Below are 17884 nucleotides of genomic sequence, written 5' to 3' on the forward strand. Positions count from 1 at the left end.
CGGCACCTTCCTAGATGTACTAGCAGGGAGCTCGATCAGAAGCAGAGTACTAGGACTGGAACTGGTGTTGTGTTATGGGATGCCAACATGGCAGGTGGTGCCTTAACTCGTTCTAAGGACACTGATCCTTAGAATTCTTTTTTAAGTAAAGAAGCTGGACGGCACTGGCCCTTCTGCCCAGCCAAGTGGCAGACCTAGTTGCCAAAAACTGTGCTGTGTGTTCAAGTAAGACTGTGCTGAGGGCATCCACTGGGGCCCTGCAGAGATGCTGTTGCATTTAGTAAACTGGCAATTACTAGGAGTCTATGTATTTGCTCCTTTATTAGTTAGCGCTTTTGATTGGTCAGTAGATCCTCTAATTTTCATTTTAGGGTATTTGTAATCTTAACATTTTTGTTCTAGACATTGATTGTGACTCTTTCAAGTGAGGGAAATTTCAAAACATAGCTGCCTTCTTCTGCAGGTCTCTTTTAGAGCATGTTTTTAGAGTTTAGCATCGTTCACTATCTTTTGCTCAATTACAGTACTCTCTAGGTCACAGCTCTGCATTTTAAACTCTATTACGTACATAATATTGAGGTTGGCAGTGGCTGCTCTTGTCACTTGCGAATGTGGGCTTCCCGATGGGTGCTATGTGGGCGTCCACAGGAGTTGGGTGATACATGGAGGGTGATGGAGGCAGAGAGAGCTTGGGTATGACGACAGTGCTGCTGTCACAGCATCTCAGCTTGTAAACTGCAGATGTATTTTAAGTAACTGTGCATCCACCCCCACCCAATCAAAGTGTCAGGAGCATCATGCCTTCACAGCGCCCTCTCAGGTACGGGTGATACCTGTAAAACAAAGCATGTAGCAGCCCAGTGAGGCTGAAGCAACAGCCTTCTTGTTTTGGGAGGAGAAAAACATGTAAACAGTAGCATCCCAGAAGGGCCTGAGGCTGCACACATTGTTTAGGGGCTTGGTTCTGCAGGTTAGAAGTACTAGCACTGACCTGTGCACCTAGAAAGGGCTCCCTAGCCTCCTTGACCCCAGCTGGACCATGACAATGTCAAACAGCATTCAAGTTGTTTTTTTAGTTTATTCTGGTTAAAAAAAAAAAAGGAGTCCCTTTTCCTTAGAAAATTAGAAAGTTTATTGCATAGAAAATGCATTTCTTTGACTAAGATACAAACCATAAGTGACCTGAAGGGCCTGGCTATTGAGTCCACATGGTGAGGTTCCCCAGCAAGCTCTTAAGTGAGATGGAAAGCAGCATTAGCTAGATCCCCTTCTTCACTGCCTCCCTGCTGGTGATTCAGGGTCTTGTGAGTACTTGGAGTGGCATGATAGGAGGGAGCAGAGTGAGGCAGGGACCACAGAGCAGGAAGACTAAAAGCTCACGAAGTGCCAGCTGACTCCCAGGCCTTTTCACAGGCAGTGAGCTAGCAGATCTCCATTCCGCACATGTGCAGCACACTGGGGTATTACCAGCTGGAACCTGGAGTCCTGAACTCTTGCATTTACCATCAAGGAAAGCATCAGAGAATTTGGTCCTTGCTACCTTCTATTCCAAGGTGCATATGTCAGACACTTCTCTACCAATGCCATGACTCTGAATTCAAGTTTTAACATCGTCATCGTTCCATCTTTACAGTTTCCATGTGTATTACACCTTCATCCATGGGTCTGGTGCTTGCGTGTTCCGTGTCTTAGGCTAGGAAGGTGAGATGAGAGAAGGTGAAGTGTCGAGGTACTAGAGAGTGTCAGAGGCAAATGAGACACCCCCACCTGCCTGCTGTTGCTGCTGGCTGTGGTGCAAGGTGGAACTTGGACGTTTTTGCAGCCAAGCAGAATGTCACAAAGCAAATGCTTGGCAGATAGCCTGAGCTGAAGTTTGAAGCAACTGGCTCTTTAGTTGGCCCCATGAGAGCCACGCTGACTCAACCATAGCTGGATTGAAATGAAACATGAACTTGTAAATGAACAAGTATACTTCAGATGGGGCCAGAATCCACCAGGAGAAGATGAAGCTGAGAATGGCAACATTTCCCTTCAGAACCTCATCAGCACAAGAAGCCACAAGAGTGATAGTGTGTGGTTCCCAACCAGAGAGATGTGCACCTTATTTCCACAAAGTGTACTTACTGCTGAGCAACAAGGAGACCGCTTTAAAATGAACTTACTAGCAATGGTGCCGTAAGGAGAGGTACTTCTCCCCTTGTCTCTCCATTGTCCTGCATCTGTGTAACCCTTCATCACCTCCAGGCGCTGCGCATCATCACACCCGCACGGCTTTGACATCTTTGTAGGTGCCACTCCTTCATGGAGAACTTGCTGGTGTGACCGCCCCACTTCGCACCTGAGCCCCAGTGTCCCCTCCTGCATGAGGCTTCCCCTCTAGTCCAGGAGGTTCCCCTGCAGGTGACCCTGAGACAACATTTTCACCTGAAGGCCCAGTGCATGTCAGCACTGCTTGTTGTGATCACCAAAACCGAGCTCTGGGTGGATGTGAACGCTGGGAAGCCAAAGTCCGTGAGACTCTGGTTTTGCCTGGTATGCGTGGCCTCTAGCTGTGTTTGATATAAGTATGTGCTAGAGAACCAGATAATGAATAGATTAATAAGAATTAGTAAGGAATTTGTCTATGCCAGGCACGGTCCTGAAGGCTCATTCTAAACTTGCTGTCTTATTTAATCCTCACAACAACTGTAAAGTGAATGAGGTGATTCAGGCACAGAGAGCTTAGGCTGTCTGCCCAATGTCACACAGCCTATAAGTACTGAAGCCAGGACTAAAAATCTGGTGTTCTGAGTTCAGACTGTATGAATGAGTGAACTTCCCAAAAGTTAAGAGAAAGCAGCAAAGTGAAACCTCTTGAGCGGTCTCTCACCTCAGCTGCTCTGAAGGAATCATTGTCTTCTGGGTCCCAGCGTCTGCAAGGTATGTGCCTCCTGAGACATCACAGGTGGCCTGACTGCTTTGTATCTTCAGGGCAGTGTGGTGGAGTTGTGGAGACCATCCCATGCTGCTGGGGCTTTGGTGGCCTTTGTGAAAGTTCATGGGAAAGTGCAGGGACTGAGATGCCACCAGTATGCATCAGCTGGAGACAAATGCAGCACAGCCTCAGGAAGCAGGCTCTAACATGTTGCCATGTGTGCCTGCAAGGACAGTGGCAGCAGGGGGAGGCCAGCCCAGCCATCTCATCACCACAGGCTCCAGCTGTCTCTAAGGGCCTGGCCCCTCCTGGGGAGAAGGCCTGGCACATCACCTGTCTGATAGTGATTGTCTGAGTTCTCTGCTAGAAAGAAACTGGAGAGCAGCTAATTCAGCATTGGTTGCCTGCCTTTGCCAGATGCACCTGCTTGTATCTATAGATACAAGCATGCAGTAAGTGCATCTTTCATTCTGGAAGTGGGGTCTCCCCTAGGCAAAGAGTCTTCTTACTGTGGAGACACATTTCTACCCCCACAGCATGTCCGCCTCTGCACAGAGGAAGAGCAGTGACCCCAGCCCTGTGAGTCATGCTCCCAGGTGTCGTCTCTCCAATCAGGGCACCCAGTATGGAATAACTTGCTGTTAGGGACAGATGAACAGGTTGGATCTTTATCTTAGCTTCATTTTTACTTGTTTTATTTTAATGAAAACCAAGCTATAAGGAAGATCAGCACTGAGTGGTTATAGCAAAAGTCCTGGTCCTGAACCAGCAGGTGCCAATCCAGAAGTGACATCAGAGCCCTCCTTCTCATGTCTCTAAATCGACTGTGTGTCACCCACAAGAAAAAGCTTGGGGTAGATGGCCTGTTGGCTCCGCCGACTCTAGGATCCTGTGATTTCTTTGGCAATGTCTTTGAATGTGCTCTGTCTTCAAGCATTTTGTCCTTGAAGGTTTAGAAGAACACTCTGTCCGCTAACGTTGATACTGTCTTACTGATGAATGTCCAGAGGCTTTCTCTGTAGCAGTCACCATGTCATGAAATTTTATATATTTCAACTTTTTTCAAGTGAAAAAACCCAAACACCCAGGCATAGAAACACTAAATGTTTTGTCCAAAGTCCTATGAATAGTGAGCAAGCACCCCCAGCCCAGAACTTGGGACCTCTGTTAGTGCACCATTTTCTCCATGGGCTTTGACGGCAGGGTAGAAGTCTGGATTCTGCTGCAGTCTGTCTACAACCACATCCTTATAGAATGTGCACCAGGGTCACCTTGATTTCACAGGCTTTCTTCCCCAGAGGAACTTGTTCTTGGAGGACCCCTCTGGATTCTCTCAGCTGTTCTGTGACCATTTCTGTGCTGTGGTTAGGCTCTTTGGCTTTGTGGATTAACCGCATTATGTCATGGAATGCACTGTAAGCCACGTTTCTTGGTTTACCGTTGGCCCAGATCAAGTCACATTCCCTGTGCATAAATGGGAGATACTTGCATCTTTGAGTTGATGAGTGGTAACACTACTCATCTTCCTAAAACTACTCGTTGTGTATGAGTTTGTTCAGCTTTGGTTTTGAAATTCTTAAAAGTTGGGTTAATCTATTTTTATTTTGTTCATTTACTTTCTGAGAGGCAAAGAAAAGGAAGTCCCCATTCACTGGCTCATTACCCAAGTGCCCTCAAGGGCCAGAGCCTAAGACTGAAACCTAGAGCCCAGAACTGAATCCAGGTCATTCATGTGAGTGGCTGGGACCCAGCTACCTGGGCTATTACCTGCTTCTCCCACCAAGTGCGTATTGCAGTAAGCTGGAATCAAGAGGGGAGCCAGGACTCGAACCCATGCTCCCTGAAGTGGGATGCAAGTGTTCCAGGTATCATCTTTGCCAAACTCCCCACATTTGTTTAAAATCTTATGGAGGGCACAGTGGCACCACAGGTTAAGCTGCTGCCACTTAGGATTGCTGATGCCATACCTGTACCATAGTACCTGGGATCAGTTGAGATTTATTTATTTTGAAAGAGTTTGACAGAAACAGAGAGAAATATCCTCCATCTGCTGATTCACTCTTCAGATAGCCATAACAGCCAGCACTGGGTTAGGCTGAAATCAGGAGTCAGGAGCTTCATTTGGGCTTCCCACTTACGTGGCAGGGACCCAAACCCTTGGGCCATATTCTGCTGTTTTCCCCAGGTAATTAGCAGAGAGATGGATTGGAAGTAGATCAACTGGGACTCAAACCAATGTCTATGTAGGATGCTGACATCCTAGGGGGCAATTTTACACACTACACCATCGTAACAGCTTCCCCGCCTCTTTCAATCAAGCTTCCTGCTAATGCACCTGATAAGACAACAGATGATGGCAGAAGTACATGAGTCCCCGCCACCCACGTGGGAAGCCTGGATGCAATTCCTGTCTCAACTTTGGCCTGACTTAGTCCTGGCTTTTGCAAACATTTGAAGAGTGGACCAGTGCTCTAAGATTGATCTCTTTCTCCCCCTCTTGTCTCCTTTCCTCACTCCCTGTATCCTTCCCTGTCTCCATTTCTCTCCTCTGCTTTTCAAATAAAGCAATGAATAAATTAAGCATTAAAAAAAGTAAAACTAGGGCTAGCATTATGGTATAGTGCTGGCATCCTATAGAAGCACCAATTTAGTCCTGGCTGTTCTACTTCCAATCCAGCTCCCTGCTAATGGCCTAGGGAAACACTGGAAAGGCCCAGCATGCATGTGGGAGAATTGGAAGTAGTTCCTGGCTCCTAGCTTCATATTTGTTCAGCTCCAGCTATTACAACCTTTTGGGGAGTGAATCAGCAAATGGAAGATTCTGTCTGTTTATCTCTCTGTCTCTGTGTAATTCTGCCTTTCAAATAAACACATATATAAATATATATATTTCATATATATATTTGTGAATACCATTATGGACTGCAACATATAGGGGTAAGAAGGAAGTAGAAATGCATTCATAATTTTGGTTTTTTTAAATTTTTAATTGTATGATACAATTCCACAGGCTCTGGGATTTCCCTTATCCCCTCCCCAAATTCCCACCCCGCAACTGATTTCCCCCATATTATTACAATGACAGTCTTTCATAAGTCCATCATTTTGCTATTTAAGTGTACATGATTTTGTTCTCCAGTTCTTCCTTTTGTTAGAAGTTGGCTAGCCTCACAATAGGCCCCCCACCCCTTTTTTCCTGAGTTGACCTTTTCCTCTTGGTCTCTTCTTGCTTGCCCTAAGTAATTTTCACCATCACTGTTGTTCTGCCAGGGGCCTCAGGGATGTGTAAGATGCTAGCTCTGGAAGGCGCTGCCTTCCCAGAGGGCTTGTGTCTCGCCTTGCCCGTTAGCTAGCTATCCTGGAGAAGAGAACTCCAAGAAAATAGCTTCTGTGTGGTGTCAGCTGGCTTTAAAGCCAAGGAAAATGGTAGCCCAGGGTGTGTGGGAAAATGGGAGTATGTTTCCACGTTTCCTGGTCTGCAGTGGTTGCCCAGGGAAGCTGTTGGACGTTTGGATATGCTCAGCTGGCTGGGGGCACTGGGTGGTGTGACGTCCCCTGGATGCCACAAAAATGAAAGGGAAGGGAAACACACAAACCGTGCCGCTCTGCCCAACGCTTTCTTCTCCCTGTGAGTACATTCCAACTCCTGTTGAGCGCCGATTCTCAGCACACATCTGGAACCCGCTTTATTCAGTTAGGTTTTCACCAGGCAGAGGATACATTCCAACCTACGGTAACTGTGAGAACGCTTCCAAAATGGTGTTTTGTCCATCAGAAGTGATGGGGAGAGGATACAGGCTGAGTCTGGCAATGGCCATGAGCAGCCGGGCTTCCTCCCTGTCAGTACCTGGGGAAGCCACAGCTTGAGTTGCATGGCAGCACTGGTCTCTAGACTGGTCCCCTTCCCTCCCGCCCACCCCGTGCATGACAGGTGCTGAGTGTGCCCGGAGTGCCCCATGTTCACACATTGCCCTCATGGGAGAAAGTCATACATCCTGCAGAGACCCAGCTAAAGCTCTAGCCTGTAATCTTGAGAAGTTCATTTAAATCCAAAAAGTTCTGTCAGAAAGAGTTAAACTTTGTTCGTGACCTTCTGCTTTCTTTTTGGCATGTGGTTCCGCTGATACAGTTTTGCATGGGCTTTTGTCTGTGGAAGTTGTTTTGGTAAGATAAACACCAAAATGAGATGGTGGGTGTTTTCCTCCCTGCTCAACACTCTGATCATGGTACTAGTGTCTGTATTTATACCAGAGGGTAAAAATCACGCTTACCTCCCTGAGGGTTTATATTTCAAGAGAAAGGAAAGATGCCTACCTTGTCCTTTCTGTTGTAGGTTCCATTTTGACCACAGAGCAGAGATTCCATTTTGACCACAGAGCAGGAAGCAGAAGAGGCCCCTTTCCTGAATGTGTGATCTGTATGTGCATGTATGTACCAGTGTGTGTGGGTGTGTGGATGTATTTATTCCTGGAAGTCTCCCAGCTCCATGTAACCTGAAGCATTTTCTGAGTGTAACTCTAGTTTCCTCTTTCCCACACGAGAAAGGAGTAACTCCAATGTAGGGGGCCTCAGAATATGCTGTTGGGGTACAGGGAATGAGAGTGTCCCAGGATCAGGAACCCCCTAATCTCTCCCTCCCACTCTCTTCCAGGAACTGTGCCGCCAACGCATGGCTGTGCGGCCATCGGACCGCCCCGAAGGCCAACACACATCCCGCATCAACAGCGTCTCCTCCCAGTTCAGTGACGGGCCAATGCCCAGCCCCTCGGCCCGGAGCAGTACCTCGTCCTGGTCCGAGGAGCCCGTCCAGTCAAACATGGACATCTCCACTGGCCACATGATCCTGGTAAGGCATGTGTCTTCTGTGATGAGGGAGAGTGGTCCAAATCATCTCTCAGGGAAGTGGCTCCGCCGACAGCACCAGCACACAGTGCTGCAGGCCCATTCATGGCTTGTTCTGTTGCTGTGGAGGATGGATGAGATGCACAGCAGCCCTGCCTTCCTGGAAGGTGGCAGTCAGGGCTGTAGTTTTTGCAGGGAGTCCTCTGGGTTAAAACAAAACAAAACAAAAATCAACGGTCAGACGGGGCCCCAGCTACGTGATTCTGAGTGCTGGGACGCACCTTATGTACCACTTTCTTAGCCCTCTAACTGATCAGCAGCAGCTGCTCCCTTGCCCCTCCAGTCCCACCACCCTGGATGTTGTCAGGTAAAGTGGTACCACTTAAATGTGGTTTCCAGTAGAACGCAAAACCAGGAAGAGGTGCATGTTTGCTGTTGGCCCTTCACAAGAGGCCTTTGTGGCAGTGCCGGGGCAGGAGCTCGGGCGAGTGAGGCTTTAGCAGGCATCTCCACAGAGATGTGGCTTTCTCCCGCGATGTGCCTTTGTTGCAGTGACCAGTTACAGAATGGCTGTGCATTGCTGTCTGATCCAGGATTTGTTACTGCTTGCTGCCTGTCTCCTAGATCTTTCTGCCTTGGGTGACGTCCCTGTTGGTGGTTGTCGAAGGCAGGAATGCAAGCTTGGCAGCCATGTTGGTGTCTGTACTGGAGACAAAGCTACCTGTTGACAGGGGAAGGAGCATAGACCAGGCAACTGCTTCTCCCTGTACAGTGAATTCCCCAGCTCAAAAGATGGGTCCTGTTCTTTGCTATTGTGAGACATTTGTGTTGGAAGTATCGTAACTTCTTGATCTTTCCTTGCCCCCAAGCCCTGAAAGGGAGGCTCTGTGACCTCAGGCTGCCTGCCAGAAACCCTCTCCCTGCTCATTTGTAGGAATGGATGGGGAATTCCCAAATGCGTTGCCCAGGAGTTGTTGGTTGCTTGTTCATTTAGCAGACATGCACTGATTGGCGACTGTGTGTGCTCACAGCCAGTAACTTTGCCAGAGCCTCTTCGCCTTATAGGGCACAATGATTTGCATTTTCAGAGAATATTTTGATGTTTGTCCCTTTCAGAAGAAGGAATGGAGCTCAGAGGTTCAGATTTGTGATGAGCTTCAGAATTGGGGCAAAACACGGCGAGCGGCAGAGTGTTTATGTGACAAGTCAACTAAGGGGCGATTTGTTTAGAGAGCTCTTACTGTATTCTGCATTTTCATATTTCAAGACACTTGAGTCACAATTGGATAATATCTCAAGCCCAACTGGTACATGAAAATATTGTATTTATTTATAGAAAATTGTATTTTGCCACTCGTGTATAAAATGGCAATTCTGAGAGCAAACATCACAGTTCATTTTCAATGGAAATGCTTAACCACAAGAACAAACTTGGTCTTTAAACTGTTAGAAACATGGCTTGGCTCAATGTCAACTGTCCCATGTGAGAGGTCATTTGACATCATGACACTGTGACACAGCTTTGCTTCTAACTGCATGCTCCCCAATGTGCCACCTTTGAGGCTGGTCTGGAAATACATTCAGACAGAACATTCAGCAACCCCTTGGACTCCATATGTACAGATCGTGAACTCAAGGGCAGCTGGATCTTTCTCATTCATCGGTGCTGTGTTTGAAACCAAATCTATTACCTGGGCCTCCAAGAATATAAGCAGTGGCTTGTCAGAATGGGGATCAGTGTGAAGAGCCACAGGGCTTGTGCGGAGTCCATGCTTCCATGTGGATCTGCATTGGGCCCTGGACCTCTGCACGTTGTCTCTTTAGCAGTGGTCCTCAGGCTCTTTGTTTCGGCCTAACTTTGTAGGTGGATTCTCTTGCCCTCACAGGCATGTGGAGTCTCGCCTCTGGCATTTCCCTGGTGTAGGAGCCAGGAGACCTGGGGACATGCATAAGGGAGCTCTAGCTGGCATTTGGCTCGTTTGTTTGCTTTTTGAGACACAGGGAGAGATACTGGTTCAGTCTCCAGATGTCCTAAGTAGCTACAAGCGGCATTGGATCAAAGCTGAAAGTCAGGAAACCAATCCAGGTCTCCCACGTGGGTAGTGGGAACCCAATCTTCTGCCTCTCGGAATCTGTCTTGGCAGGTAGCTGGAGTCAGGATCTGGAGCCAGGAACGGAACTCAAACACTCTGATGGGAGACATGTATATGTTATAATCACTAGACTAAATGCCCACTCCCAAGTTCACATCTTTAGAAAAGATGTTTAATGTATTTGTTTGAGAGAAGGATAGGGATGGAAGGAGGGAGGGACAGAGGGAATGAGGGAAGGCAGAGAGAGAGAGAACTCTTTCCTCTCTTGGTTTACTTCCTACATGCCTACAAGAGCTGGGACTGGTGTCAAGAGTCCAATTACTTGAGCTCTCATCTTCTGTGTCCTGGGACTGTAATGGCAGGTAGCTGAGGTCAGGGTCCAGAGCCAGGAAATCTACTCGAACACTCTGATGTAGGACATAGGTTTTCTTAACCACTAGGCTAAATGCCCACTCCCATATGAGTATATATTTTTAAATTTATGTATTTATTTGAGAAAGGAGGAGAGAAGGAAGGAAAGACAGAGAAGGGGAGAGAAAGAGAGAGTCCTCCACCATTGGGTTACCCCCTACATGGCTACAATAGCCAGTGCTGGGTTGGGCCAAAGCCAGAGCTAAGAACTCAATGTAGGACTCTTCTGTGGGTGGGTGGGCAGGAACACAGTTGCCTTCTAGATTGTGTATTATAAGGAAGCTGAAGTCAAGAGTGAGAGTCAGGACTCAAACCCAGGTACTATGAGATGGACCGTGGACATCTTAACAGGGTCTTAACCACCAGGCTGGCCTCTTGCTAGCATTCTTACTAAGATTCTCACCTGATATAAACAAATGAGAAGTAATCAATCAGGCTCTGAAACCCTAGGCCCATTCTTCAGCGTGAGAACACATTTTTGGTTTGACCAGAGTCATGCTCAAAGGTAACTGGCTCGTGAATGGGTGTCTTCCTTCTCAGCGCAGACTGCAGAAAACCTGTGCATGTTAGGGCCTAAGAGCACACTGAAATAAATGACCTTCCAACTCATTTAAAGCTACAAGGAAGATAATTCCGTGGTAATCAGTTAGCCTGACCCTTGGTAAGGAAACGCTCATGTACATCCGACAGCTAACACGATGCTCTTCCTGAACTACATTACCTAAGACTCAAGGACCATCAGATAAATTATGCAAAGTCCAGGTAGACCCGAGGAACAGATTGTTCCAGATATTCAGCTGCTGCCATGGAGCAGTGGGCACAGTGTGACATTTTAACATGAAGAGATGATGAAATAAATATCCTTGATATTTGAACACCAAGGTGGAAGCAGGCAGAAGGAGGTTGGCCAAATCATCTGGAAAATGCTGATCCCCGAGACCTGTCAGCCACATGCAGGTATAGAAAGGTAAAATGCACCCTCAGGTGGGGCTGGCCTGGGGCTCTGGCTGTGGTAGGACATACCTCCAGACCATGAGCGTCCTGGTCTTGCTCATGAATCCATCCTTCTACTGTAGATTGTCCTGTTACCTTATGTGCTGTGACTGCATGCTAAAAACCAATAGCCATGGCACTCTGTAAGTAGACCTCCATCCATAAGGGTAAGCAGACTTCTCATACCTCAAAAAGGAGACAGGAAGGGGTGACTCCACAGGAAAGGAGAGGGAAAATCTGCCCCCGGGTAATGGGATGAGAACTCCGTGGGATTTGCAGCTCCCAATGAGACCAGCAATTTGCTATAAGCAGCAGCCGTTGTCACAACAGTACAAGGAGGCTGGTCAAGGTGTCCCATGGGTAAAACGAGACACAGAATGGGACCTGGCGCAATGGTTCGGTGGCTAAATCTTCGCTTTGCAAGTACCAGAATTCCATATGGGCACCAGCTCGTGCCCCAAATGTTTCATTTTCCATCCAACTCCCTGCTTGTGGCCTGGGTGAGCTTGGGACCCTGCACCCACATGGGAGACCTGGAAGAAGCTCCTGGCTTCCGATCAGCTCAGCTCTGGCTGTTTTGGACACCTGAAAGTGAACCAGTAAATGGATCTTTCTCCCTGCCTTTCCCTCTCTCTGCAAGTCTGTCTTTCAAACTTTTTTTTAAAAAATGACAAGACACAGAATAGTGAGGCATGGGAACCACATGTCTCAGAGATGCCAGGGAGATGGGCTGGATGCTACAGGAAGGAGTCAGTAATTTGTGAGAAGGAACAGGGCAGGCCAATCAACCCATTTGTCTCATGCCCAGGGACCAAGTACACAAGTCTGGAAGTGTAACGTGGGTTCTGGGTTGCTGCGAACTTAGTGTCAAAGCTTTGAAGTTCTCTTTGCTGGTTCTGTGTTCGTGGACAAACCCTCCAGGCCCTGGGCTTGGTTACAGTGCTCTCCTGTTTGGGTTCCTGGGTGGAGGCAACAGGATGGCCATGTAGGATGCCACCCACCCAAGGCCTCACAGAGGTCCTTTGCCTGTGGAGATAATCATTAAGTGGAAAGAAAAGCATTGTGGCACAGAAAGGGAAACGGTACCTCCAGCATCTGGGCAGCTCGGAGTGCATTGCTAGAAACCTCACTTATTCTCTGTTTTAGGGCTTTAGTTTGGGTTTGCCTGTATTTTCTTAGGAAGTGTCTTCTACAAATTCCTGTTTTCTCTTTATGGAACCAAGGAGGAAAGTGTCTCATTCTCTACATGGGAAATCCACCCAGAAATACCAGTGCTCTGGGGGAAATGGACAAGGCTGCCATAGAGGGAAGGGTGCAAACCCCAGGGCCCCGGCAATGTATTCTCCTCATTCTGTCTTGGGAAAGGTGAGCCCAACTCCACAAAGCAACCATGCTCATGGATGTTTATAGAATACATGGGAGAACCAGGAAGAGGCAAGTAGCAAAGGGAAGCACTGTGGGTGTTGTCAAATGAAGTTTGCATGGCAACATGGCCATGTTTGAGTGAGGTCACGTTCCAGACACTGAAAAGCAAACGATGCCCCTGAATGACCTTCACAAAAGCATTGTCAATGTATTTTACGTGCGCAACCATATGTCTTAAGAAGTTTGGTTGCTTCCTTTCTTAAGAATCACTTTTGAGCTCGTTTTTTTTTGTAAAGCTCTGTTTCAGTGACACTTGTGCATAGGAAGGGTGCAGCTCCTGCATGACTGGTTTTGCGTGAGGATGTCTAAAACAGCATCACTGTCCTAAGAGTCAGCAATTAAGCCTGAGTCAGCTGTGAATCGTGATGGAAAAGCAAGTGTGTAGACAGACCACGCCTCGAGCAGATAAGGTATACGGGAGTATTTGAAATGGAGCTGTTAGTAGCTAGAATATTTCCTTGGAAGTGGGGCTGTTGAGAAACATTGATTTAATGCCTTCTCCATTAGGCATAAAGAATACAAACAGTCCCCAACCCACCACGGTTCAGCTTACTTCTTTTCAACATTACAGTGATGCCAAAGTAATATGTACTCAGTGGAGAGCATACTTCAGATTTTGAATTTGCACTTCTCCTGCATTAGGCATGTGTGACACATCTTAGATGCTGGGGAGCAGGGGTGGGCAGACTTCCCAATCGTCAGTCATCCCTGTGTGCATGAGGGATCCATAGCGTGTCATGCTACAGATTAGGTGTGCTAAATGCACTTCTGCCTTACAATGCAGAATAAGTTCCCAATCTGGAGTAAGTCAATCAGGGTGTGGCCCTACTGTGAATTGAACAGCAGCTGTTTAGAACCTAATTCATGGAAACGGTATTAAATAAGAACTTTGTAAAAATATGTTTTCACCCATATGGAAGGTCTGAAGATGGACTGTGACCCCTGTATTTCTTCGCTCTTGGAACGTGTGATACTGACAGCAAGAATGAGCGCCACTAAAGAAGTGTGTTATGTAATAGCCATTGTCCTAAGGAATGTGAAAAGTAGCATTAGACCCATTCTGTATCGAGGAGAGGAAAACTGAGAGGAGCTGTGTGACAGCAGAGGACGTTGAAAGTTACACATGGGGAAAGTGGACAGCACTGTCCATCAGCACGGAAAACAGAACAAAGTTCATGAACTTCACTGAAGCACAGGAGTGTGCTGACTCGCCTGAGAGGCCCCTGCTGCCCTTGGCTCTCGGACCGGCCAATGGGATTTGCTAAAGTCCTTCAATATGTGAAGGATTGTGTGTTTCTCTGTTGGAAATGGCCACATTCCAGCACTGTTGAGAACCCCCTCAAGCACGTAAATATGCTGACAGCAGGGCTCTGGGCCTCTCTCTCAACCTGTGACTTCCTGTTGGCCTCAAATCCCATTTAGAAGCCTTTATCTTTCAGCTGGTACCCGTCAAGATTCTCTCTCTCTTTCTCCCACCTGGCTCATTGGCTTTGCCCTCATTTCTACTTCACAATAGTACCAGCAAATTGCTTACCTAGGAAGGTTTCCTGAAAAGATGCTGAATGTCCTGTGCCAAAGAGACTGAGAGCCACGTAGCCAGGATGGCTGTAGGACATGCACTGCCCTGAGCCTCCATTAGTCTCTTGTAGTTCTAGCAGGTCCCAGCCCATCATCCACTCATGGGTCTTAGTAACAGATAGTAGCTCTCTGAGATGAAGGCAACTGGGCCTGTGGGCGTGTAATTCCATGGCTGGGCAGTCCTTCTCTCAGGGCTGAGAACTAGCCTGATGCACTCCTGAGTCTGCGCATTTCTGTGGAGTGAGCATTTGCTGAAGCAGCACGAAGTGGGTCACCACTGCTGGCTCACCGTGGCGGGATGGTGTTTCTCATTGGTTGGTATCTAGGCGATGGGTGTTCATGGGAGCAGGATGATACTCAGTCCCATTCTCTTCCAGCATGGTGGAGGGGCATGAAACCCACCTCTTGCTGAGTTCCTTGTGGGGGTCTTCTTTCCCTAGCACACAATCACGTGAAACCTTCGTATTCTCTACATAGCGGGATATTATGTTTAATGTTAAAGGGCGGTCCAGGTGTGAGCACTGAGGATCTTTACCTCTGTAGACCTCAGGAACCTTGTAGGAGAAACACATGTGTTAGGCTGAGTGAGGTTGAGTTTCACTGGTCTGACCTCCCAATGAGACCTTGGCTTTTGGGCCTGGCCCAAGCCTGGAGAAACCCATCCGCATGTCTTCTCTTGCTTGGATAAATTCTTGCAAGCCTGCAGCATCTATATCATTCCTCATGCTGCCACTCCTGGCTCATGTTACTGTGACTTAGTCATGGGTACCACTGAGACACATTAACCTGCACCTCAGTCCCCTGCTCAAGCCTTTTAAGAGGTAGGAGAGTTAAAGCTGGGTACCAGATGAGCAGGACAAGATAAGGTGTGTGCAGCACCTACTGCCTGCCTGGCACATGGTGCTTATTCAGCTGCCTTGGCATTGCGGGTAGAAGGTCACTGTCATGGGTTCATGTCATGAAGCTCAGTCACTCCCCTATCCTCATGTCTAGAAGGAACAATTTGCAACCTGAGGGCAGTCTCCAACCCTAAAAGCTTGCACATCAGTAACAGCAGCTCAGGTTATGGTCTTCCTTACAAGGTCATGTGGTACATGGACAAGGTAGCAAGCCAAGTCCAAGGATGGCATTTTAGCTGGGTGTATGTGCTTCGTGGCAGCATTTTCGGGCCCACTTAGTCCGTGGGGGAAGGCGGTCACTGGGGAGCATGCCTTCTGCCCCAGGCTGCGATTCCTGATATGCACCTCTCTCCAGATTCAGCTGTTACCATCGTGTCCTTGTGAGACATTAACAAATGTCTTTGGAAAAGCTCATAACAACTGGAATTAAAATGTAAGTCTATTGTGGTGCGAAAGAAACCCATATATATATGGGGTCTTCAAAAGTTCATGGGAATATATATTATGAGGGAAAAAATGCATGGATCGCAAAACGTTTTACATCCAAATAGCTTTTTAATTTCCCGTGAAATGTTTGAAATAATCTTATGGTGGCAACACAGAGAAACTCGTATTTCTCTTTTAAAAGAGATTTATTTATTGAAAGCAGAATAACAGCGAGGGAGGAGAAAGATTAGGGAAAAAGAACTCTTCCATCCTTTGGTTTCATCTCAGATTTCTACAACAGTGGGTGCTGGACCGGGCTAAAGTCAGATTCCTGGAACTCCATCCAATTCCCCCACATGAATGGCTGGAACCCAACTACTGGGGGTCATCATCTTGTGTCTTCCAGCCATATTCACAGGCAGGTGGATCGGAAGTGTGGAGTCACTCAAGCTGGAATCTCAAAATGGAACGTGGCCATCATAGGCAGTGGCTTCACTTACTATTACAACAGTGCCCCCAACACTTCTGTTGACATAATCCTGTACAGATTTGTGAGCCCACGTGGCTCTGCCTCATTCTTCTTAACAGCTATATGTTCTTCCAGTATTTGATGTGTAGTAATTCATTATTTTCTATAGGACAGTTTTCAAATTTACCATCCCATTTGAACACAGGCAATGTAAAAGATATATGTAGCCTAAATCAGTGCAAAAGCCTGGGTTACCCAGGATGAATTTATTTGAGAGATTGCTACACTTTCTGCCGAAATCTTTGACCTCTTAGCAGTCCTATTGATTATGGAAATGGCCTGCGTCTGAGACTCTTCCTGTCAAATGAATAATCAAACCTTGGAATGTTATCCTTGTGAGAAATACTAGCTTTAAAAAGATTTGCTCATTTTTAGTTCGAAAGGCAGAGTTACAGAAAGAGAAGGAGAGAAGGAGAGGATCTTCCATCCTCTGGTTCACTTTCCAAATGACCTCAATGGCCAGAGCTAAGCTGATCTAAAGCCAGAAGCCAGGAACTCTGTCCAGTCTCCCACATGGATGCAGGGACCTAAGCATTTGGGCCATCCTCCACTGCTTTTCCAGGCCAGTAACAGGGAGCTGGATCGAAATTGAAGCAACCTGGACTTGAACTGTTGCCCAAATGGGATGCCCATGCAGCAGATAGAGGTTTATCCTAATACGCCACAATGCTGAACAAGCAAATACTATTTTCAAAGGTTCATTTTACTCATTTGAAAGGTAGGGTTACACAGAGTGGGAGAGAGAGGTACAGAAACAGATCTACCAGCTGCTTCACTCCCCAGCTGGCTGTAGTGTCCAGGGCTAGCCCAGGTGGAAACCAGAAGCCAAAACCTCTATCCAGGTCTCTTGTATGGTGACAGGGGCTGAAGCACTTGTGTCATCTTCTGCTGCTTTCCCAGGCATTTTAATGGGGAGCTGGATCAGAGGTGGAGCAACTGGGACTCGAACTGGCACTCTGATGTGGGATGCCAACGTCGCAGGCAGCAGCTTAACCGTCTGTGTCACAAGCTTTAACATTCCTGCGTATGAGATTGAACATCTTGTCATTTGTATTTCCTTCTTAGCATGTCCTGGAGGGCATCAGGATCCCCTCAACTTCTGCAGGCTACAGAGTAAGCGTGCAGTGCAGAGTGGCCGGTGCTGAAATCGTGTACTTTTGTCTCTATCCTCTGGCCACACGTGAGAGTCACCTCTAGCTGCCCCGAAAAAGCAGGCTATGTTGGTTAGTCAGGGAAGACTTTGAGGGAGACAGAAAGCAAACCTTCTCAAAGCCAAATCAGGATATGCTGACCTGAGGCCTGAGGGGAGAGACAGGCAGGTGAGGCATCCCAGACATGCGTGTTTCCTGTGTGTGTCAGAGAATAAGAATCTGGGGGTACAGGCAGAGTGCTGTATCCAGTGATACCACGAGCAAGAGGAGCAGCCCCTGGAAGGCATGAGAAATGACACTAGTTGGGGCTGTCATGCAGTGTCTGAGTCTGGTGGACTTAGTCCCTGGGAGTGCTCTCCTCATAGTCCCGGAAGCCACAAGTGTGCAGTTGGTAGTGATGCCAGGGCTGGGTTCCCCTGAGGCCTCTCCTGGTATCTTGTAGATGACATCTTCTCCCTGTTTCCCTGCATGGCCTTCCCTTGGGGTGAGCACATCCTTCTGTCTCTTCCTGTTCCTGCAACAGCACTGGCTAGATTGGATTAGCGCCCTGCCCTGCCGGCTTCATCTGAGCTTAGCACTCTATATGGGCTCTGTCTGTCCTCAAGCACTGGGGTTTAGGGGGT

General features: G+C 47.6%; 1 protein-coding gene across 1 annotated transcript in view; it reads left to right on the forward strand.

Moving 5' to 3' along the window:
• The window catches only part of PTPRN2 (protein tyrosine phosphatase receptor type N2), a 914532-nt gene that overhangs the window by 804588 nt on the left and 92060 nt on the right, over positions 1 to 17884 (forward strand). The window contains exon 14 of the mRNA XM_040984210.1: positions 7566 to 7760. Within this exon, the coding sequence (XP_040840144.1) occupies positions 7566 to 7760 (195 nt within the window). The remainder of the gene's footprint in view (positions 1 to 7565; positions 7761 to 17884) is intronic.

The sequence above is a fragment of the Ochotona curzoniae genome, unplaced genomic scaffold (genome assembly GCF_017591425.1).
Source record: "Ochotona curzoniae isolate NIBS_2020 unplaced genomic scaffold, NIBS_Ocur_1.0 contig_4105, whole genome shotgun sequence".
NCBI lineage: Eukaryota > Metazoa > Chordata > Mammalia > Lagomorpha > Ochotonidae > Ochotona > Ochotona curzoniae.